The 25,105-nt window shown below is 44.3% G+C and overlaps 1 protein-coding gene across 8 annotated transcripts in view; it reads right to left on the bottom strand.

The window, feature by feature from the left end:
* Positions 1–25,105, bottom strand: part of MLH1 (mutL homolog 1) — a 55,582-nt gene that overhangs the window by 15,333 nt on the left and 15,144 nt on the right. For 6 of the 8 annotated variants that reach the window (XR_014315598.1, XR_014315599.1, XR_014315600.1 and 3 more), the window contains exons 9-13: positions 24,035–24,147; positions 21,262–21,355; positions 20,201–20,354; positions 12,456–12,832; positions 10,727–10,875 (exon numbers count right to left, since the gene is read on the bottom strand). Coding sequence is in view for 4 of the 8 variants with exons in the window: in XM_082745511.1 (XP_082601637.1) it covers positions 10,727–10,875; positions 12,456–12,832; positions 20,201–20,354; positions 21,262–21,355; positions 24,035–24,147 (887 nt within the window). In the remaining 4 variants the exon portion in view is untranslated. Of the gene's footprint in view, positions 1–10,726; positions 10,876–12,455; positions 12,833–18,583; positions 20,355–21,261; positions 21,356–24,034; positions 24,148–25,105 lie in introns of those variants that run through there. The other 2 variants (XR_014315601.1, XM_082745514.1) reach the window with 1 other exon arrangement.

Here is a 25,105-nt window from a genome sequence, read left to right as displayed (position 1 = left end):
GGAATCTACTACACAGGGAGAGGAAACCAGAGCTATATGTAGTAAGACGGATGAATCCTAGGAACAGAATGTGTGTGTATGTGATATAGGGGTGTGTGTGTGTGTGTGTGTGTGTGTGTGTGTGTGTGTGTATAAAATATATTTACATATATATCTACATGCATAAATACACACACACACACACACACACACTCACAAAGCACCTTACAGTATGATTCCATTTATGTAAAATTTAAAATTTGCAAACTGAACAATTTTTTTAGGGCTACAAATACGGGTGATAAAGCTATATTAAAAAGAAATAATAATCATAAAATGTAAGATAGTGGTTGCCTCTAAGGGAGAAGGGAAATGGATAGTTTAGGGAAGAAGCATCTAAGAGCTTCAAAGGTGACAAACCCCACAATGCTCTATCTCTTAAGCAGGTGTTCACGTGTTTTTTTGTGTAGATCCTATGCATGTATTTCATAAATATGATTTTTAAATTTACCAATATATCTGTGTGTGTGTGTGTGTGTGTGTCTGTAAGTAAAAATACTACCACCATAAAGGAGGGTGGAGGAAGAGGGTCTGGAGACCACAGGGAAGGGTCTGGGGACAGCAATAAGCCTGTATACCACAGTTTCATTATCCTTTTTTAGCTTAAGCACCACAAGTGAATTCTCATATTGTTACGTAAGTTTGTAACACTCTCTGTCCCCCCAACCCCCAATAAAAAGAGGTTTATTTTCTTCATTTATAGAATGAAATGTTCCCCTCTGTTCCCACTAGAAACTCAATGTCTCTACAGGATGTACTGCGTAGGCGGAAAATGATTATTTTAAAAGCTGGAGAACATCGAATAATCTTGAATAATGAGTAATGAGGCACTGGAGGAAAGAGAAAGCAGTGTAATCTACTAAAAAAAGGGCCAGAGATTTTTCCACAGATTTTCCATGGAACCCTCTGCCGCAGCCTAGCTACCGAGGTACAGCCCTGCCAGCTTGGGCAGGGGAGGGAGGAAGTGGCTGCTGGTTCAGAGTGGGGCTGCCACAGTCGTTCCTTCATGCAGGTGGGCCTCTTCTTCCAGGGGGTTCGGGAGGCTACTTGGACCTCTTCATGACTTCTCATCAGGACCTCTCTTGCACCCGTCCTCTATCTCCACAGCATCAGAAGTCTGTGGGCACGTCCCTGCCATTTTGCCAGCAACAGAATGGGACAAGATCCTTCTGTACTTCAAAGCCACACCATGCAGCAGAGTTCTCGATGGAGGCCCTGGGTCTCACTCAGGAGCAAGTAAAGCTAAACCCAAGGAAGTGCGACAGATCCTCTAGTTCTTCATGGCCTCATGCGGAGTAGGAGCTCAGTGCCAAGCTGGACTGCTTTACAGAAACCCCCATGTGCACGGCCTCTGGCTGTCATCAGAGATGATCCAGAAGCCGTCCCCGGCAGGTCTCACCCTATGCTTGGCTGATGTGGCCTTCTACCTCTGTTACAGAATATCTTTCATTTTACCTGATGTTATCACCAGTTACTTACTAAACACTCCCCACACCACCCACAGTATCCTATACAGCAGGCGTCCAGGCTCATTCACCTCCCACCTCTGCCTCAGGGTCTGGCACCAGGCATTTTGTACAGAGAACATACTCGACAAATGTCTGCCAAGCTGATCTCATGCACCAGAACAAACAATGACCTGGGGACAAGCCATATAAAAATATGAACACCCAGGACTGTTCCCCAAATAAAATAAAATAGTGGGTAAAATGTTACACACATTCACATTCAAATGATAGCAAAAAAATTATAACATTCCTTGTCCTCATTAATTAATAGATCAAAATGATAGGAGTCACAAGTCATTGCTAGTGACTTCAGCCATTTTGTGAGTAAAGTCAGTCATTACTAATCTGAGATGTGCCCAATTCTGTGGAACAACTGAGTGGATACTAGACAAAAATTACCCTCATTTGTTGACCAAACATGAATCCACCAGAGCTGCTGACTCAAGAGAGTTGCCTGACCGAGTGTTTGACTTTGATATCCTTTAGAAGAAGGAGTCACCACCCTAGTTTCTTCTAAGGACCAACATACTCCCAAAATTAAGTGGGTGACCCTGTTCTATTCACCAGTCTCATATATATTTTTTCATTTTTATATTTTTTTTATTTAAAAAATTTATTTTTTCTGAACTTCTTTTTACCTCCTTTCTTCCCCCCATGATTTGGGGTCTCTTCTGATTTGGTCAAAGCACATTTTCCTGGGGTCTTTGCCACCCTTTTAGTATTTTATTTGCTCCTTTAAATATTCTTTTTTTTTTCTCCTTTATATATTCTTATCTGGATAAAATGACAAGGTGGGAAGACTCACCACAAAAAAAAAAGAACAAGAGGCAGTACCAAAGGCTAGGGACCTAATCAACACAAACATTGGTAATATGTCAGATCTAGAGTTCAGAATGATGATTCTCAAGGTGCTAGCTGGGCTTGAAAAAGGCATGGAAGATATTAGAGAAACCCTGTCTGGAGAAAGAAAAGCCCTTTCTGGAGAAATAAACTAAAATATAACCAAGTTGAAATCAAAAAAGCTATTAATGAGGTGCAATAAAAAATGGAGGCTCTTACTGCTAGGATAAATGAGGCAGAAGAGAGAATTAGTGATATAGAAGACCAAATGATGGAGAATAAAGAAGCTGAGCAAAAGAGAGGCAGACAACTATTGGACCACAAAGGGAGAATCCAAGAGATAAGTGATACCATAAGATGAAACAACATTAGAATTATTGGGATTCCAGAAGAAGAAAAGAGAGGGGAGCAGAAGGTATATTGGAGAGATTTATTGTAGAGAATTTCCCTAATATGGCAAAGGGAACAAGCATCAAAATCCAGGAGGCACAGAGAGCCCCCCTCAAAATCAATAAGAATAGGTCCACATCTGGTCATCTAATAGTAAAATTTACAAGTCTTAGCGACAAAGAGAAAATCTTGAAAGCAGCCCGGGACAAGAAGTCTGTAATATACAATGGTAAAAATATTAGATTGGCAGCAGACTTATCCACAGAGACTTGGCAGGCCATAAAGAACCGGCATGATATATTCAGAGCACTGAATGAGAAAAACATGAGCCAAGAATACTATACCCAGCTAGGTTATCATTGAAAATAGAAGGAGAGATAAAAAGCTTCCAGGACAAAAAAATAACTAAAAGAATTTGTAAACACCAAACCAGCTCTACAGGAAATATTGAAAGGGGCCCTCTAAGTAAAGAGAGAGCCTAAAAGTAGTAGATCAGAAAGGAACAGAGACAATATACAGGAATAGTCACCTTACAGGCAGTACAATGGCACTAAATTCATACCTCTCAATAGTTACCCTGAATGTAAATGGGCTAAATGTCCCAATCAAAAGACAAAGGGTATCAGAATGGATCAAAAAACAAAACCCAGGGTACCTGGGTGGCTCAGTTGAAAAAGGCATGGAAGATATTAGAGAAATAATCCCATAATCCCAGGGTCCTGGGATCGAGCCCCATATCGGGCTCCCTGCTCTGAGGGGAAGCCTACTTCTCCCTCTCTCACTCCCCCTGCTTGTGTTCCCTTGCTCACTGTCTCTCTCTGTCAAGTAAACAAAGTCTTTAAAAAACAAACAGAACAAAAAAAAACACCAAAAACCATCAATATGCTGTCTACAAGAAACTCATTTTAGACCCAAAGACACCTCCAGATTTAAAGTGAGGGGGTGGAAAACAATTTACCATGCTAATGGACATCAAAAGAAAGCTGGGGTGGCAATCCTTATATGAGATCAATTAGATTTTAAGCCAAAGACTATAATAAGAGACGAGGAAGGATACTATGTCATACTCAAAAGGTCTGTCCAACAAGAAGATCTAACAATTTTAAATACTTATGCCCCTAACATGGGAGCAGCCAATTATATAAACCAATTAATAACAAAAATCAAAGAAATACATCAACAATAATACAATAATACTAGGGGACTTTAACACTCCCCTCACTGAAATGGACAGATCATCCAAGCAAAAGATGAACAAGAAAATAAAGGCCTAAAATAACACTGGACCAGATGGACATCACAGATATATTCAGAACATTGCATCCCAAAGCAACAGAATACACATTCTTCTCTAGTGCACACAGAACATTCTCCAGAATAGATGACATCCTGGGTCTTAAATCAGGTCTCAACTGGTATCAAAAGATGGGCATCATTCCCTGCATATTTTCAGACCACAATGCTCTGAAGCTAGAACTTAATCACAAGAGGAAATTTAGAAAGAACCCAAATACATGGGGACTAAAGAGCATCCTTCTAAAGAATGAATGAGTCAACCAGGAAATTAAAGAACTGAAAAAGTTCATGAAAACCAATGATAATGAAAACACAATGGTTCAAAATCTGTAGCACACAGCAAAGGCAGTCCTGAGAGGAAAATATATAGTGATCAAGCCTTTCTCAAGAAACAAGAAAGGTCTCAAAAACACAACCTAACCCTACACCTAAAGGAGCTAGAGAAAGAACAACAAAGAAAGCCTAAATCCAGCAGGAGAAGAGAAATCATAAAGATCAGAGCAGAAATCAATAAAATAGAAACCCAAAAACCACAACAGAACAAATAAATGAAACTAGGAACTGGTTGTTTGAAAGAATTAATAAGACTGATAAACCCATAGCCAGACTTATCAAAAAGAAAAGAGAAAGGACCCAAATAAATAAAATCATGAATGAAAGAGGAGACATCACAACCAACACCAAAAAAATACGAACAATTATAAGAAAATATTATGAGCAACTATACACCAGCAAATTTGACAACCTGGAAGAAATGGGTGCATTCCTAGAGACATATAAACTACCACAATTGAACCAGGAAGAAAAAGAAAACCTGAACAGACCCATAACCAGTAAGGAGATTGAAGCAATCATCAAAAATCTCCAAACAAACAAGAACCCAGGGCCAGATGGCTTCTCAGGGGAATTCAACCAAACATTTAAAGAAGAATTAATTCCTATTCTCCTGAAATTGCTCCAAAAGATAGAAATGGAAGGAAAACTTCCAAACTCATTTTATGAGGCCAGCATTACCTTGATCCCCAAACCAGACAAGGATCCCATCAAAAAAGAGAATTACAGGGCGCCCGGGTGGCTCAGTGGGTTAAGCCGCTGCCTTCAGCTCAGATCATGATCTCAGGATCCTGAGATTGAGTCCCGCATCGGGTTCTCTGCTCAGCAGGGAGCCTGCTTCCCTTTCTCTCTATGCCTGCCTCTTTGCCTACTTGTGATCTCTTACTGTCAAATAAATAAAATCTTAAAAAAAAAAAAAGAATTACAGACCAATATCCTTGATGAAAACAGATGCAAAAATTCTCACCAAAACACTAGTCAATAGGATCCAACAGTACATTAAAAGGATTATTCACCATGACCAAGTGGGGTTTATTCCAGGGCTGCAAGGCTGGTTCAACATCCACACATCAATCAATCTGATATAATACATTAATAAGAGAAAGAACAACGGGCTCTCTGCTCAGCAGGGAGCCTGCTTCCTCCTCTCTCTCTGCCTGCCTCTCTGCCTACTTGTAATCTCTCTCTGTCAAATAAATAAATAAAATCTTTAAAAAAAAAAAAAAAGAGAAAGAACAAGAACCACGTGATACTCTCAATAGATGCTGAAAAAGCACCTGACAAAATACAGCATCCTTTCCTGATCAAAACTCTTCAAAGTGTAGGGATAGAGGGTACATACCTCAATATCATCAAAATCATCTATGAAAAACCCACTGTGAATATCATTCTCAATGGTAAAAAACTGAGAGCTTTTCCACTAAGGTCAGGAACATGGCAGGGCTATCCACTATCACCACTGCTATTCAGCATAGTACTAGACATCCTAGCCTCAGCAATCAGATGACAAAAAAAATTAAAGGCATCCAAATTGGCAAAGAAGAAGTCAAACTATCACTCTTTGCAGATGATACGATACTATATCTGGAAAACCCAAAAGACTCCACTCCAAATCTGCTAGAACTTGTACAGGAATTCAGTAAAGTGTCAGGATATGAAATCTATGCACAGAAATCAGCTGCATTTCTTTACACCAACAACAACACATAAGAAAAAGAAATTAAGGAGTCAATCCCATTTACAATTGCACCCCAAACCACAAGATACTAGGAATAAACCAAACCATAGATGCAAAGAATCCACACTCAGAAAACTATAAAGTACTCATGAAAGAAATTGAGGAAGACACAAAGAAATGGAAAAATGTTCCATGCTCCTGGATTGGAAGAACAAATATTGTGAAAATGTCTATGCTACCTAAAACAACTTCCACATTTAATGCAATCCCTATTAAAATCCCATCCATTTTTTTCAAAGAAATGGAACAAATAATCCTAAAATTTATATGGAACCAGAAAAGACCTTGAATAGCCAGAAGAATATTGAAAAAGAAAGCCAAAGTTGGTGGCATCACAATTCCAGGCTTCAAACTCTATTACAAAGTTGTCATTATCAAGATAGTATGGTACTGGCACAAAAACAGACACATAAATCAATGGAAAAGAAAAGAGAGCCCAGAAATAGACCCTCAACTCTATAGTCAACTAATCTTCGACAAAGCAGGAAAGAATGTCCAATGGAAAAAAGATAGTCTCTTCAACAAATGGTGTTGGGAAAATTGGACAGCCACATGCAGAAAAATAAAACTGGACCATTTTCTCACACCACACACAAAAATAGACTCAAAATAAATGAAGGACCTCAATGTGCGAAAGGAATCCATTAAAATCCTTGAGGAGAACACAGGCAACAGCCTCTTTGACCTCAGCCGCAGCAACTTCTTCCTAGGAAGATCACCAAAGGTGAGGGAAGCAAGGGCAAAAATGAACTACTGGGACTTCATCAATAAAAGCTTTTGCACAACACAGGAAACAGTTAATAAAACCAAAAGACAACTGGCAGAATGGGAGAAGATATTTGCAAATGATGTATCAGATAAAGGGCTAGTATCCAAAATCTATAAAGAACTTACCAAACTCAACACCCAAAGAACAAATAATCCAATCAAGAAATGGGCAGAGGACATGAACAGACATTTCTGCAAAAATGAAATCCAGATGGCCAACACACACATGAAAAAGTGCTCCATATCACTCGGCATCAGGGAAATACAAATCAAAACCACAATGAGATACCATCTCACACCAGTTAGAATGGCTAAAATCAACAATTCAGGAAATGACAGATGCTGGCGAGGATGCGGAGAAAGGGAAACCCTCCTACACTGTTGGTGGGAATGCAAGCTGGTGCAGCCACTCTGGAGAACAGCATGGAGGTTCCTCAAAAAGTTGAAAACAGAGCTACCCTATGACCCAGCAATTGCAGTACTGGGTGTTTACCCCAGAGATACAAATATAGTGACCCAAAGGGGCACATGCACCCAAATGTTCATAGCAGCAATGACCAGAATAATCAAACTATGGAAAGAACCCAGATGTCCATCAACAGATGAATGGATAAAAAAGAAGTGGTACACACACACACACACACACACACACTGGAATATTACGCAGCCATCAAAAGAAATGAAATCTTGCCATTTGCCATGATGTGGATGGAACTAGAGGGTATTATGTTTAGTGAAATAAGTCAATCAGAGAAAGACAATTATATGATCTCCCTGATATGAGGATGTTGAGAGGCAACATAAGGGATTTGGGGGGGTAGGAAAAAGGAATAAATGAAACAAGATGGGATTGTGAGGGAGACAAACCATAAGAGATTCTTAATCTCAAAAAAAAAAACCGAGGGTTGCCAGGGGGAAGGAGGTAGGGAGAGGGTGGTGGGGTTATGGACACTGGGGAAGGTATGTGCTATGGTGAGTGCTGTGAAGTGTGTAAACGTGGCGACCTGTACACCGACCTGTACCCCTGGGGCTAATAATACGTATATGTTAATTAAAAAATACAAAAATATAAAATAAAAATAAAGGGAGTCACCTCCCAAGTGGCTCCTCTTAGTCATGTACACACTGCCTCAGCAAATACCTGCTGAGTCCACCTGCCAGGCCCTCTGTGGACAGTGAGGGCGATGCAGTGCCAGAAACGCTCCCTGCATGGACAATACACTGATCAAACAGTCACAGAAACGAGCACGACAAGGAACTTTGGTACCAGAAGAGCTTCCCTTACTTCTCTCCTGGGCTGGGGGCACAGTAAGCCCCTGTGAGGAGCAGCCGGGCTGTTGGTCTGTTAAGGCAAGTGGCCTACCTCACCAAATCGGGGCTTCAGGGCACTCCCTGCATAGCCTTCACTCTGAAGACAAGCAGCCTCCCCCACCTGGGGCCACGGACATGAGGTTCATGGCAGTGGGCAGGAGCCCCAGCCCATGGACATGGAGGCCTGGGCTTCCGAAGCACACGCGCTCTTAGATGCTCACTACGAGGGCCCAGTGAAGCCTCCACCAGTCTATTGTGCCACAGGCCAGGCCCCAAAACAGTGAACAAAGTCCCGCTAGGGAGGGAATGGGTAGTTGGCAGGAGCGCCGCACAGACCATCTGGCTCACTCTTCCCATGTCACAGACACTACGCCTTCTGTGAGACCTGACACCGGCATGCCTAAAACACCAGCTTTGGGGTGGGGATCCTATCCCAAGGGGCACCTGCCCACGCAGGCAGCCAGTCTGTTTAGCCTGAGTCCTGGGCCAGCCACCTCGTGTGCAAGCAGTGCCAGTCATCCCCCGCCTTTGGCGACGTGTGTCCTGGGCCTGTTTCTGATTGCTGGGTTGTTCCAACTCATCTGTCCTCTCCCGTCCTCCCCATCTTCCACTCCTCAACTTCAAAACAGCTAACAGCTGCCCTGTCTCCCTCACCAGGCGATTCTAGAATTAAATGGGACAACATGTACAAACACACAGTTTGGGAACATTTAGAGTCATCACCTGGACCTCAGCAATGCATGTTTATCCAACTTGATGCAGGTGTGCTTGACACTGCACTGGAAATAGTGCACAACTAGAGAAAAATTTCTCCAAACTCTAAGTAGCCTGTTTTACATAAGGGATACAAACCCTAAAGGAAGACTCAGTAAATTCCAAATCTGAGGGAGGCTGTCAACTGAAACTACTGTGAGCAAGCCTGCTAAATAAATCAAGGAACAGCCCACCTCATTTACATTGTTTCAAATGCTTTTAAAAGCTCCCAGCTTGAAAGCCAATAAATGGAAGTAAAGACCAACTGGACCAAATCTTTGTGGAAACCAAAATCAGAGGCCAATTGGCAGCTACTTCCATGACTGGCAAGACCTCAGTTACAGAAAGCTTTTACTCCTCCTATGTGTAGAGACACCTACAGCTTTGCCCACGTGTGGACAAAGGCCCAGAGTGCCGAGAAAAGAGAGAAGCAGCAAGGAAAAGCAAACGAATTCAGGCCTTCCTGAATTCGTTCAAACAAGGGGTGAGTGGGACAGAGAAAACTGTAAGGGGCCAGCCACTAAGTTGTAACAGATCAGGGAACCTGGGAGGCTCACAGTTGGTTAAGCACCTGTCTTCAGCTCAGGTCACAGTCTCTGGGTCCTGGGACAGATCCCTACATAGAGCCCCACACTGGGCTCCTTGCTCAGTGGGGAGGAGTCTTCTCCCTCCACCATTGCCCCTCTCCCAGCTTGCGCACACACTCTCTCTCTCCCTCAATAAAATCTTAAAAAAAAAAAAAAAGAAAGAAGGTGGAGGATAAGTGTGAAAAGTGCTAACCTGCTCCGTGGCTGCTCAGGACTTTATGGGCTGATCTAGGTTGTTGTATTTCAAGACACGGTGCTGGAACATAATTATTTTAATCAGGAAATGTGTTAGAGCTGAAATGTGGTAAGGCCATGACTAAACCGTGTAGACTCAAGTGCAGAGCTGCCGTCTGGATCCTGGAGCTGTGCTGTTGTACACTTGGAGCACGACTGTCTGACTCCTCTGGTGCAGATGGCTCTTTGGGCCAAGCTACTGTTCTACTTACTCCTCAATCCCTGCTCAGCTGGGGCCACGGCTAACTCCCTTTAATTCCTAAAACCATGTTAGCTGGTTTTGAAGTGACAGGGACCAACGTGGAACTCTCTATATGCAAGTATTCTGAAAAGCTCTTTCTGAGGAAAGTGATATTGATTTATGGCTTTGTCTTCGGCATATAAAAATATCTATTGCCTCCTTACTCTGTAAACAAGTGTTTTATGTTTTACCTCTAATCAGCACAATCATTTTCAAGGGTAAAATTAAACCCATTTTAGAGATGAGGAAGAATTAAGGCACAGCCAGCATTAAGTCACAAATCCAAGGTCACACAGTGGAAGTGGTAGTGCCAGGATATCCACTCGGGGCCCTGCAAAGCCTGCGTGCTTCAGAGAGAGTATGCCCCACTCAGGCCACAGATTAGAATCTTGTATCATAGCACTTTCAACTAAGAAAGAAACTCAAGATTATGTAGATGACTCTTTTACTCTGGCTGTTAGGGTTCAGTGAGAATACTGACCAATTATAATTAAAACCAGACAACCCTTTTTCCCCTTCCCTCCCAGTTGAAAATCGTCTTTCAGCAGCTGCTGCTATGGGTGAGGGAAGCGAGATGTGCTTGGCATACCAGAGGGGCCACCCTACCATCAACACTCTCTGCATTTGCTAAAACATGACCTTAGCAGTTCTGGCCCACAGGCCCCAACAGACGTCGGCACTTACGTACTCTCATGTCCCCGTGCGTTAATTTCTTCCTGGAGGCTCAGCACACTGGTGAGGTTGATGATCCTCCGCCGAGGGGTACACGCTGCTGTCATTTCCTTTCGGGAATCATCTTCCGCCATTTCCACATCAGAGCTTTCCCGGGGCCTCTTTCTGCAATGAAGGAGCCGCAGATCATGACTATCCTTGAAAACTGGTTTTAAATCCAGTCAAATTTTGTGTATTGCATTTTGGAAAGGGGAGCAGCGTCTCGTGCTGGCTCTGCACATCTGGGGTGGGGTCCTTGTGCGTGCAGCAGACTAGCAAGATCAGTCTGTTCTCTGGCACCCCACAGATCGGATGACCCTGAGCCCCCAGCAGCCAGTCCCTGTGCACAGCAGGACTCTGGAGTCACCTGTCCTGTGCAGCTGCAGGGCCCTGCGTGTATACGCCCACCATGTCCTGCTTGTTCAGTCCTCCACCAGTTACAGTGCCAGCTGCACGTGACCACGCACCAGACAGACAAGGTGCCGGCCGCCGTCATGCTTACTTTCCAGCTGGGGAGTCAGAAAGCCACAGATCATTTGAAGCAGCAGAAAATGCTAAGAAGAAAAGTAAACAAGTTATCAGCTTGATGGGGGCAGTGAGAGGTCCTCTGCAAGAGGGGATGTGTGAGGCAGTCTTCCGAGGCCCCGAGCACAGGGAGAACAAAATGGGGGAGCTCAGGCAGTTCAGGCCAGCCACAGAGCAGTGTGGACGAGGCATCCTACAGGAGAGGGAAAGTGGGGGGCTAAAAGGGGGACACAGTAGGTGTACCCAAGTGCAGGGAAAGCACTGGTTTTCAGCTGAGGAGTGATACAATCTCATTTCTGGTGTCAGAGATTTCTTTTGACTGCTGTATGGTGAAGAGCTAGTGGTGTTATCTCCACTGGTGACAAAGAGACACATAACCCTGACCTGCATGAAATGAGATCATATACGTGAAGCATCTGGCACAGACTGGGCTCCACAGGTTGCAGCACTCTTGAGGATTCCCTAGAGACAACCCTACATGTCGTCTTGCTAGACTGACTTGGCAATGACCAAACTGGAGTCAAGTAACTCGTCCAAACCCTGATGGCCACTCAGCCCTGGGGTTTTGGGGGCCAGTTGCCGTGCAGAAACGAAGTCTTGGGCGAACGCCTTCATCCTAAGCCTCCTGGGGAAGGGGCAACAGCCTGGGCTCCCTGGCTCGGTGCCAGGCCCCTGACAGCCTGTGGAGCTGTCCACGGGAAGGCAGAGAAAGGACAGGCACTGCTGCCATCCACCTTCTCCCACTCTCACAGCCAGCCCCTGGGCCTCAGGCCCTTCATAAGTTGAACCAGGAAAACATGTTGTTCCTGAGAGGAGTGGAAGCAGCTTTGAGTGGGATGTGGAGAATCCTCTGGATATTTTAGGGTTCTCTCTAGCCACCTCTGTTATTGAGGCGTTCTCAAAATCCCCTACTAAAAATAAAAGATAAATCTTACTTTTTTTCTGGTGTGTATTTGACTTGCACTTGGAACCATGGACTTTTAAGACATCTCAAAGACCACTAAGTGGGGGACTCTCAAGCCATGGTCAAAGGCAGATAGCACATAAGGCAGAGCAATGTCCCACAGGAAGCAGGGCAGGTCAGGCAGAGAGAAGCAACAGGTGATTCATGCCAAGTCAAGCCAGAAGTGGTTTCAGGAAAGAATAGCAGAGGAAGGTTGCATTCCTCTCCAAGTCCATACCTGGGGTTGCCCAGGCTGGAAGGGGGCCCTCTCCTCTCTGATGTTTCTGAAGGCCCCTCTGTTGCATCTTCCTCTGTGCCCTGATTTGTGGCAGACGCTTGAGCAGGCTCTGGGAGTTCAAGCATTTCCTCATCTTGCTGTCCAGGCCTGCCACTGGAAGCATCGGTCCTGTCTTGTGGAACAATGGCCTCAGGCTGACTGGACAGAGCCTTGCTCATGGGTTGCAGAAAGGCATCAAGCTTCTGTTCCCGTGAATCTGTGCGGACCATCTGGTGGGCATAGACCTTGTCGCCACTTCCAGAAGCAGATGAGGGGATCACACCTGTTGTGGATTTAACCACCTCTCCGGAGGGGCCAGCAAGACCTGGTAGTAAAGTCTATGTCAAAAAAGAAGGTAATGGGTTAAGAAAATTTTTTTAAATAAGATTCCTAGCCACTGTGATTTTTCAAGCTCAATGGCATTTATGTGATATATGATTCACTTTACGTTTTTGCTGAACCCTTCCTATATGTTTCAATAAAGTAGAATCTATCTGGGAAGAAGAAAAAAAAGAAGGCAGCAGTGGGACAATTCAGAATATGAGACCAATAAGTCCAGGTCCCAGGGCGCCTGTCTGGCTCAGTGTGCAGAGTAAGTGACTCTCGATCTTAGGGTTGTTAAGTCCGAGCCCCAAATTGATTGTAGAGAATAGTTAAAAAAAATAAAATTTTTAATTGGCGGGGGGTGTCCAGATTGCAAAGTGGAGTAACATTTGAGAAAGAAACTAGAACCAGGTTTAATTATCATTACCGTAATAATAATAATAATAATAATATAGAAGCAATGCTGACCAAAACTTGAAGTTTAAAAGATACACCAGTAAAAATACAAAAATTCAGAAAAATCCTTATAATTTTAAAATTGTTTTGAAATGGGGAATATTAGCGCAAAGTTCTCATATTTTTGCTTTTTTTTTGCTGACATAAGAGGATTTCATTTTTTTACTGAATTAATTTATTTCATTTTTTATTGAAGTAAAATATACATAAAATTTATCACTTAACCACTTTCAAGCATACAGCTCTGTGGCATTAAGTACATCACATCATTAGACAACCATCACTACTATCTATCTCTAGAACTTTTTCAATGTCTCAAACTGAAACTTTGTACCTATGAAACGGTAACTCACCATTCTCCCCTCCCCACCAGCTTGTGGCAGCCACTGTTTTGCCTGTTTTTAGATATACACATTTCCTAACTCTGACCAATAGAAAGACCTAAAGCCAAATAAGGACCCCCCCTCCGATCCCAGATTTTAGTCTCTAAATACCATCCCAATTAAAATAAACCAGAGTTCCTTGGAGAAATGGCCAATTCCAGTGCCTGGGCTGGGAAAGCCTACATCTTTTCTTGACAGAAACAAGGAAATCACCAAAGACTAATGGAATTGAGTCAAAAGGACAAGAGCACCAGTTTGAAGGGGTTTATTGGTCTAAGATGGGATAATTTGAGGATCCAAGAGAAAAATGACTGTAATTAACTAAATTATATTGCTTTGTTAACAGCTATTATAAAATATTAAGAGAAAAAGAAAACGATGGGGAGGGAAAGAGAAAGACGGAGAGGACAAAGTCATAAACATCACTGGAGATGGCTAGGACACGAACACATTCCTTTGCAAACTGATAATTAAAGTGACAGAACTCAGCATTTACCCTTACTTTCTAGTGTGAACTATATTTCAGGATAACCAAAAAGCTCTAACAAATGAGAGAAAATTATTGTATACAGAAAAATTATAATGAATTAACAGAAAAAAATGACAGAATCAGAAAATCATAATCTTGCAATCTTAGTGAAATAACTGATTCAGGTAATGGTTGTCAATGAATGGTGAAACCATTAAGCTAAATATTCCTGGGGAACTTAACAATGAAGGAAACAGGCTGTTACCAGCTAAACCCACAGATGAGCCTCATCACCAAAATGACGTAACAAGTCAGTATGCGCCTCCTGCTGGGGTGTGACAGAAAGTACATGGCATCATTTATCAAGAATTCTCACACAGGGGCGCCTGGGTGGCTCAGTGGGTTAAAGCCTCTCTGCCTTTGGCTCGGGTCATGATCCCAGGGTCCTGGGATCAAGCCCCATATTGGGCTCTCCACTCAGCAGACAGATTGCCTCCTCCTCTCTCTCTGCCTGCCTCTCTGCCTACTTGTGATCTCTGTCAAATAAATAAATAAAACTTAAAAAAAAAAAAAAAAGAATTCTCACACAGAAATCTCATTCACAAATCTGAATGTAATCATGCCAGTTCATAGGAATTCCCAGTTTACAGGAATGTGGAGGATTAGAACAAGTTAAATGATACTAAGAAGAAACAATAAGCCAAACAGAAATGTGCATTTTTCCACAGGAAGCCTTCAGAATAAGCCAACAGGAACAACAAAAAATACAGATTTAAGAGAGATTTAAAAGACAGCATCTAAATACGGGGAGTGGAACTTAACCTAATACATATTTGAATGAAGCTACTTTATAAAAGGATCTTTTTTGGGCAGTTGGGACATTTGAATATGGACTACATATTAAATGACAATATTAATTTTGTTATGTATAAAAAAAGACATTGTAATTATACAAGGAAAAAATATTTTAAAATGCATAAAATACTAGGGAAAATAGTAAATGCCTGAAATGCAATTTAAAATATTCTCTTTCCTTCAGGTGCCTGGGTGGCTGAGTCAGTTAAGCATCTGACTCTTGGCTTCAGCTCAGGTCATGATCTCAGGGTCATGGGATCGAGCCCCCATCCAGCTCCATGCTCAGTGCAGAGTCTGCTTGAGATTCTCTCTCCCTCTCACTGCACGCTCCCATTTCTGCACATTCTCTCTCTAAAATAAACAAATCTTTTGGAAAGAAAGCATACTTCATATCACTTGCCATCAGGGAAATACAAATCAAAACCACAATGAGATACCACTTCACACCATCAGAATGGCTAAAATGAAGACAGGGAACAACAAATGTTGGCGAGGATGTGGAGAAAGGGGAACCCTCTTACACTGTTGGTGGGAATGCAAACTGGTACAGCCACTCTAAAAACCAGTATGGATGTTCCTCAAGAAGTTAAAAAAAGGGGCGCCTGGGTGGCTCAGTGGGTTAAAGCCTCTGCCTTTGGCTCAGGTCATGATTCCAGGATTGAACCCCACATCGGGTTCTCTGCTCAGCAGAGAGCCTGCTTCCTCCTCTCTCTCTCTGCCTGACTCTCTGTCTACTTGTGATCTCTATCTGTCAAATAAATAAATGAAATCTTAAAAAAAAAAAAGACCTTAATATCAATTCTTTAAACAAACAAACAAACAAACAAACAAAAAAGAAGTTAAAAAGAGAACTTCCCTAAGATCCAGCAGCTACACTACTGGGTATCTATGCCAAAGATACATATGCATTAAAAAATGGGGCACATGCATCTCAATGTTCATACCAGCAATGTCTACAATAACCAAACTGTGGAAGGAGCTGAGATGCCCTTCAACAGATGAATGGATAAAGAAGATGTGGTTCATATGCACAATTGAATATTACTCAGACAGCAGAAAGGATGAATACCTACCATTTACATCAACATGGATGGAACTGGAGATTATGCTCAGTGAAATGAATCAATCAGAGAAAGGCAATTATCACATCGTTTCACTCACATGTGGACTGTAAGGAATAGTGCAGAGGACCACAAGGGAAGGGAAGGAAATCTGAATGGGAAGAAATCAGAAAGGGAGATAAACCATGACAGACTCTGGACTCCAGGAAACAAACCGAGGGTTGCAGAAAGGAAAGTGGGAGGGAAGATGGGGTAACTGGTGATGGCATTAAGGAGGGCACGTGAGGTGATGAGCACTGGGTGTTCTATGCAACTAACGAATCACTGACCATTACATCAAAAAATGAATGATGCATCATATGCTGGATAATTTAACTTAAATTTTAAAAAGTAAAAAACAGGGGCGCCTGGGTGGCTCAGTGGGTTAAAGCCTCTGCCTTCAGCTCAGGTCATGATCTCAGGTCCTGGGATCGAGCCCCGCATCGGGCTCTCTGCTCTGCAGGGAGCCTGCTTCCTCCTTTCTCTCTGTCTGCCTCTCTGCCTGCTTGTGATCTCTCTCTCTCTGTCAAACAAATGAATAAAATCTTAAAAATAAAAAAAGTAAAATAAAAAACAAACTAAAAAACCACCACTCTTTTCCCTACCACCAAGTGAGAAAGGGAAAGAGAAAACAAATATGGCAAAATGATAATGGTTGTTGAAGCTGGGTGACAGGTACATGGATTATTGGTGTAATATCTACTTTTATGTGTACTTAGAAAAATAATGAGCTAAATAATAAAAAGTTAAACAGAGTAGCAAAACTGTTCAAAAAGGAGAAACCTCCTTTTGTGGAAAATGTAAAATCCTTCCAGTGTACACAGGCAAATGAAGTGAATATAGTTGACCCTTGAATAAAGCAGATTTGAACACTGTGGGTCCACTTACATGCAGAATTTTAATAATACAGTGCTGTAAATGTACTTTCTCTTCTTTATGATTTTCTTAGTCAACAGTTTTTCCTAGAATACTTTATTATAAAAATACAGTATATAACACATTCACAAAATACATGTTAGTCAACTGTTTATGTTATCGGTAAGGCTTCTGATCAACAGTAGGCTAATAGAAGTCAAAGTTTTGTGGAGTTCATATTTTTGATTGTCCAGAGGGTCAGTGCCCCAAGCCCTGCACTATGTAAAGGTCAACATTGTATTTGCTTCATTTGCCTATGTCATAGCCACAGGAGCAGAAATTAACAGAACTACTTTGCAGATAGTCATTTTAAAGTCCAGAAAAGTGAAACACCTTGTCCAACAGGACGGAGTAGCAACAAACCCCAGGAGGCCCTGGGCTTCCCGATTTCCATACTGAATGGCTTCACCACAAACCTGGGCTTATGCCATAGGCCCTCGGCAGTGTGGTGCAAGACACAGGTGGGGAGTGGGAGAAAAGGTATTCTGATGCCACCAGAAGAGTGGTGACAGCTCTGAGTTTGGACCCTGCCACCCACAGCAATGCTCCAAGGCTTGTGCCACTACACCGACTAGTGTTGGGGGTAGGGTGGGGGGCGCCTGATCCAGAAACCCACTTTCCTTCTGAAGACACACGGGTCAGGACTATACGGAATTCTATGGGGAAAGACAATGTAAGCTAACTAAATGAATTTGACTTATGCAAAATAAGACAAGGACGAAGGTGAGAAGTTCTTTCCCCCGTATGGCACATACTCCAGGACCTCCGGCAAAGCTCTTTCGATCTCAGTTAGGACAGAGCAAGGGATATCCACTCTGGCCCAGACAATGTGCTCCTCATATTCACCTCACACTTTCAGCCTGTCCCCCCACCCCACCCCGGTCCCGCTCCCCACCAGCCACACCTTTCCCAGGTCCGGGCAGTTCCAGATCTTTAACCATCTGTGAGTGGAGTTACCTCCTCTGCCCAGATCCATCCCTGTTCTCCCAGATAGCCAGGGGGCCTCCACCACATGCCTTGGCCATCCTTGCCCCAATGTGACCACAGGATTCTTTATAAAGGGCACATTGGATCTTGTGGATTCCTGTCACACCAAAGCGTAAACTCCTTAACATGCTGACAGAAGTGTCATCAGGTCTGGGACCCCTGCAGCCTCCTCTCTCCAGGGCCAACCCCCACCGCCAGCCTGCCCGGGGCCCACACACAGGCCTCCCCCGGGCTGCACATGAAAGCACCTGGGAAAACTCTAAAACTACTGATGCCGCCACCCCCCACCCCCCCACCTGAGACTGATTTCTTGGTTTGGAGAAGGCAAGGGTGCTTTCTATTTCCCCGGTGATCCTAAGGGCAGCCAGGATAAACACTGGACCCACAGCATGGAACTTTCAGACCCTCAAGCACACAACTTCCTGTTCCCCTCACCCCTCAGGCCTTCTCCTCACTGTTTCCTCTGCCAGAAACACTTTTTTCATGCTTTGTTCCCTTTGCCCATCTCATTCGTACCCAGCCCTGGGGTCCCAGCCTCTGCATCCCTTCCCGAAGTCCAGGATAGGAGCCTTCCCCTGATGCCCCCAGGTGCCTCTTTACCTCTCTCTCATGGGATGTATTCCCCAGGGGACCAGGAGCGCTTCCATGAAGGCAGGCACTCAACATGGTCTTGCCCACAGTGGGGGTCTCTGCACATCTGTGGGGAGGCAGAGGACGAGAAGCAGCAACAGATAGGATCTGAACTCCCAGTGACTGAGCACTTCCTGGGTATCACACACTGCTCTGAGAGCCAGGCCCACCAGCCCTATAGCACGTGTGTCCTCATCTTAACCACCGGCACTGCACAGGTGTGTGCACCCATCACCTCTGCTGACTCGAGCCTCCTATGGCACCAGGGGCCCAGCAAACCTAGCAGAAGACTGAGGGCTGGCTCCCAGCGAGCACTTCCTTCTGCCCACCTGCCACATACAAGTGGCTTCAGCAGCGACCCATGGGCACTCACTGCCCAGCCTCTGCCCAGGCTCCAGAGGTGGCAGGGCTGCCCCTAGGGCATCCGCTCTCACTGCTTCATGCCCATGCCACCCCCAGCAAGGGGCTTTCTGTGAAGGATCCTGTGGGAAGCATAAACTGCCTCGTGAACTTAAAAAGTTCTCTTTTTAAAGTAGGCTCCCAGAAGCCCACTCTCTGCTTACAGGACCCAGTGCTTCCATTTCTTTTCTTCTTCTTCTTCTCCTTTTTTTTTAATGGGGGGGGGGGGCAGAGGGAGACAGAGAGAGAGAATCTCAAGCAGGCTTCAGGCCCAGTGTAGAACCTGATGCAGGGCTCAACCCCACAATCTTGAGACCATGGCCTAAGCTGAAATTCAGAGTCAGATGCTTGCTTAACCAACTGAGCCACCCAGGTACCCATCTGCACGCCACCCCAGTCCCCACGGGCTTTTGTTTTCAAGGGGGAAAGAGGGTGGGGAAGGGGGGATGTTTCCGTCTCCACAGTTCTGGGATTTGGTGTGCTTCTGAGACACCTGCACCAGGTGCTGCTGAGTATCACGTCATGTCAGAACTGGGCTGGGACACTGCAGATCGCATTATCCATTTATTTTATAGATGGGCAACGTGAGGCCCCAGAGAGCTGGAGTAGCTTAAAATCATAAGCACTTAGAACCTGCGTAATTCTGATAAGGTGGATGGTGCCAAGCCCTGCATCAAACACTTTTGCCTCCTGCTTGTCCCCACCCTCAGAGGTGAGGATGACTACTTCAGCCCTCACCGAGGGAGACACGGAGACCGGGGAAGGTGGGTCACGTGGTGGTAACCCAGGCCTGTCTGGGTAAGGCCCTGCTCCCCCTACTGTCCCGCTGCCTCCCTTTGCCCTGTGAATGTGGGCTCAGCCTCCTCCTGAACATCCGTAGGCAAGATAGATGCATGGAAGAGGTGTCCTATTCTGTTTCAGACAGCTTGTTTTCCTGAGAAGCCAGTCTATGGTCCTAGATGCAGGCAGAGTGAGACCACGAGCCTCCTGACTCCAGGCCCAGGAAAACAGGCTGATTTCACCGTTAGCTTCAAAAAAGGAGATAGTACTAAAGGAAAACTTTCAGGTAATCCTTGGAAAGCCAGTCCTAAAGCAACAAGCAGAACTCTGGGCTCTTGAATTTGACGGGCCACAATTTAGGTGAAGGTGAAAGCACCAGAGCCAGAGCTGGACAGATAGCACCCTCACCTGGGTGAAGTACATTCTGGAGGAGTTGGAGCCCAGGAGCTTACTCTCAATGTGCTGCTGCACCCGCTCCAGGATGCTGTCCTCATGTAGGAAGTGAACTTCGTGCTTTGTGGGGTGCACGTTGACGTCCACATTCTGGGGGCTGATCTCTAAACTGGCAGGAAGAAAAGCAAACAACTATGTTGAGTGGTGGGGAACGGGGAAAACAATTCTCACCAGCAGGCTTGTGGGGGTTCAAATGACACAGTGGTCAAAACTTCAGGGTCAAGTCTGAGCGACCTGGATTCTGAAGCTGTGCAGCCTGGGGTCAGTGACATCATTCTCCTTTGCTTCAGTCTCCCCCTCTATAAGGTGGATAAAGCATGTGGTGGGGCTTAAATTCATGCAAAGCACGCTGTGAGTACCTGGCAAGTTTATTCCACGTCAGATGTTACCATCGTTCCAGAACTAGTGGAACTTCTTAGTGCGTGACCTGGGGTAAGCTACTTAACCCCTCTGGATGGGTTTTCTCATCTGTAACCATGAACCTGTTCCCTACCTGCTTTCAGTGTTATGAGGATCAAAATAAGAATACACGTGAGAGAAGGTTCTATCATCAAAATGTAATGTAAATGTCAATTTAGAGGCCGTACCAGCCATCACCTGACTGCCTCGGCTCCACATTCCCCCTTCACTGCCTGCTCCATGACCACGCAGTGAATCTGTGGCAGGAGGGGGCCCTGGAGGGACCGTGGAGGGGCAAGAGGCTTCTCTGACAGGGAGGGGGCAGCTTCTGGCTGGTTCAGGGGCAAGAGCTATTATTCACCATTGTTTCACCAGCAAGTTAACTGGTAGGTACATGGGAGGCCCTCAGGGAGACTTCTGCATGAGTGAGTAAGTGAAGGGAAACTGTGCCCTTCACCTGCAAGGAAGGACAGAGTATCCTTCACCATCCTGCTAGTAGTGATGGGATTCACTCTGCTGGAGCCATGAGCAAGTCCATCTCTTTCAAAGAGGACAACTGGACAGAATTCGTTCCTTGTGAGTCTCTGAGTCTCAGCTGAGGAGCCCTGCAGCCTTACCTGAGGTACAGGAATGGGTGTGTGTTTTTGGGCAAATATGCAGCATACACTGTTTCAATGGCTTTTCTTAAAGAAGTTGACTCTACCAGACGATCTAGAAAATAAAAGGAAAGTAACCAGCTCAAAACTGTCCTGAAGGGAGAGGTAAACAGGCGCACATTCATTTCATGACGGAAATCACTCAGCAGAAACACGTCTGGAGCAACATCCATAGCAGACCCTAGGAAGGAGAGGTCTCTTTTTTAACGTGTTGCTATTCATGAGCATCTGGCTCTGGGGTTCGGGCTCTCTCCTCTTAGCCCAATCACAGGAACACGGGAGCACACTACGTTCTGCCTCCCCGCTTCCCTTCCCTCAGCCCGGGAGGACTACCTTTGCCCTTGCAGGGTGGGGGGGGTTCAACAGTGGGGTACCCCAACTGAGCAATGAAAGTAAGAAAGAGTTTTTCAGAGCCTCCTGGGTGGCTCAATTGGGTGTCTGCCTTCAGCTCAGGTCATGATCCTAGGGTCCTGGGATCGAGTCCTGCATTGGGCTCCCTGCTTGGTGGGAAGCCTGCTTCTCCCTCTCCCTCTGTCTGCTGCTCCCCATACTTGTACACATTCTCTCTGTCAGATAAATAGATATAATCTTCAAAAAGAAAAAAAAAAGGAAAGCGTTTTCCAGGCACTTCATATTTAAGGTAATTTAGGAATGGGACAGGGCTGAAGGGGGTGGGAAAACACTCAAAGCTGGGGGAGGTAAGACAAAAATCAGAGGAAAATCTATTTTCAGAAAATTGAGCCTTCCCTTCTCTCTGGACAGATGACCTGCCGGTGGTCTGCTCTCCTGGGTTGGCTGGTATAGCCAAGGGTATATGCCTCATGGTTTTAGCTCCTCTGTGGGCCCCCCACAACAAGGGTGCTGTGCTTGGTGACACATGCCCAGAGCACACAGGCCTGGAGCAGGTGTGGGCACCTGACAAGGAGACAGCCAGAGCCCCTTTACAATGATTTCTGGGCTGGAGACACGCCGGAGGAGTGTTCCTTTTCCCACCACCTGAGCAAGAGCTCGAGCCATGGAGAGAACCAGATGACACACTCGTGTCTGGCCTCTGTGCTGCTGGGAACTTGGTGTGGTGAGCAGACTCGAGAATGCTGATGCTGAACCGATGGGGTAAGGAGCTCGCCAGCAGCAAACACATGTGCTCCGCATGCGGCACTTACACCGATTTCTGCTCACTTATTCTATCGGCAACACATGTGTCACAAAGTGGTATTCTTCAAGGTTAGAAAAACAAGGGAAAAACATCTCTGTGCCTTGATTAAAGCCAGCTTTACTAGAGATCAGGCTTAAGTCCCTCTTAATAAGGTACTTAAAAAACCTTACTAATGGGGCGCCTGGGTGGCTCAGTGGTTAAGCCTCTGCCTTCAGCTCAGGTCATGATCTCAGTGTCCTGGGATTGAGCCCCGCATCGGGCTCTCTGCTCAGCAGGGAGCCTGTTTCCCCCCTTCTCTCTCTGCCTGCTTCTCTGCCTACTTGTGATCTCTGTCTGTCAAATAAATAAATAATATATTAAAAAAAAAACTTACTAATATAATATACATCAGTTTAACAGGATGTGTCTATGAAATATTAACTCCCCTTTCCCTGTTTCTATATGGCCTGGAAACAGCTGTAAAACAAGGATAATCTGGGACACTTCTGGCTGGCTATCATTATAAATGCAACAGGGGAATCTACCATTTTCAATAGCAAGCCAAAAAACTGTAAAATAATTACGAAGAGCTTTGAACAACAAAGGCAATAAATTTATATGAAAATATAAGTACTGGACAAATGGCAAGATGCATGATGCATTTCTGGCTGGAAAATTAAAATGAAATCAGACCCATTGTGGCTCCCTGTCACACTCTTTCTAAACCATACTAAACCATAAGCAATTAAGTAAAAAGAAACAGAAGGCAAAATAGTATTTACTCAACAAGCAGTAATCATGTAAACAATATGCCTGCAGAGAGATAAAGACCAAAGAGGAATCTGACAAAAATCCAAATTCCTTTAGTTAATTTCCTCTCTGATTTCTAGTACTGCTCATTATATTATAAATAACTTTCTTTAAAAAGAAGAATCCCAAGGGGTTTAACATTCCATTTCTTTTTTTTTAATATACATATTTTAAATTAATTAATTAATTTTTAATAAACATATAATGTTATATATGTTGAAACATATATATACATATAATATATATATTAATACATATATATGTATTAATTTATTTTTTTATAAACATATGTTATATATATATCTGTGAATCGCCAGATTTACATACTTCACAGCACTCACCATAGCACATACCCTTCCCAATGTCCCTAACTCCACCCATAACATTCCATTTCTTTACTAATGACACTGCCTATACCCAAGGGACCCTCTCCCTGTGTCCTGCTGGGCAATTCAAACAGCTGACTCTTGATCTAATATGAGAAGAAACATCTGCCTGGGGCATGCTTGGAAGGCTGAGGCCAGCAGGAAAGGAAGCTGTTCAGGCTCACAAGGGTGATGCCCTCTGCCAGAGACAATAGCCACACTCTGCCAGTGGCCCCCCAGCAATGAGCATATTTCAGAGGGCTGAGTAGACTTTTAGCCTAGAAATTATAAAGGCTTCCTAATCAAGCCACACTTCAGCCTGAGGGTGCCCTGTGTGGAATCAAGCCTATGGATTCGGAATTTTTCCAGGGTCCCATAAACTTTCCTGTGGACAGACTTCCCCGCATGGTTCTTCCTCACTTACGGTTGATGAAGAGTAAGAAGATGCACTTCTTCACCGAGTAATTTGCATTGGATATGTAGCCATTCATTTTGAAGGCCAGGGTTTTATCCTCACACCCAACTTCTATCAGTTCTCTGGTTGAAAAAGAGAAATTTTGAGGGTCTTGAAAATAATGGAAAATTCAAACAGTATAAAGATTCAGAATTGGAAAACTCAGAGCTCCTTCATAAACTAATCCTGCCAAATAAGGACTCCTGAGACTTGGTTTAATGAGGTCCTCTGGGCCCACCCATCCATCCATCTGGCTGTTCCTCCACCTACCCACCTACTCACCCTATCACTGTTTCAAGCACTTCTGTTCTAAGCCAAGCACTGCTCGGACTGCTGGGACATAATGACAAATCCAAGCTCTGAGACTTTATTTCACTGAAACTTTTGTGTACCTTAGTAACTCAAACCCAAAGATGAAATTCCAAAAGGACTCATTTCTACTGAATCCCTTACTCTCTGAACAGTGCCAAAATGGGGCTCCAGTGTGGTGCCCTCAGGGCTGTACTTACAGGGAGGTGAGGTTAATGGGTGAAAGGTGGTGGTTCTCACATAAGACACATTCATCTCTGCGTGAGGATCTTCCTAAGCGTGGGTCCCTGTGCCTGGAAAGCTCCTACTGACAGCTAGTTAATTCTCCTTATCCCTCCTAGGTCTGGACTTACTCCTTCAAAGAGCTTTCTCTGACTATCCCTCCCCCTGACTCTCAGAGATTCTCCTGTTGTGCTTTGTATTTTTCCTTTGAGACATCTAGCACAACCACTAATGAGTGGCATAATTATTTCACGTGTCTTTCCAACTGAATAGGCATCCTCTGAGGGCAAGAGTACTTCTGCTTTACGTCCTACTGTATTTGTCAGCACAGTACCTGGCAAAGAATAAGCATTCAGTAAGCATCTGCTGAATATGTGGTGGAAGACTGTTAAGCAGTTAATGTGTACAGAGTCTCTGAGCAGAAAATACAGCTTGCAGTGTTTCTCACATAAACCAACAAACCCTTTCTTCCCAAAAACGTCTCAAGAGGCTGGTTTTCTGGAAACACCC

The sequence above is a fragment of the Mustela nivalis genome (genome assembly GCF_964662115.1).
Source record: "Mustela nivalis genome assembly, chromosome: 1".
Classification (NCBI taxonomy): domain Eukaryota; kingdom Metazoa; phylum Chordata; class Mammalia; order Carnivora; family Mustelidae; genus Mustela; species Mustela nivalis.
Note: the sequence above shows the minus strand (reverse complement) of the source record. Positions and strands in the feature narration are given on the sequence as shown.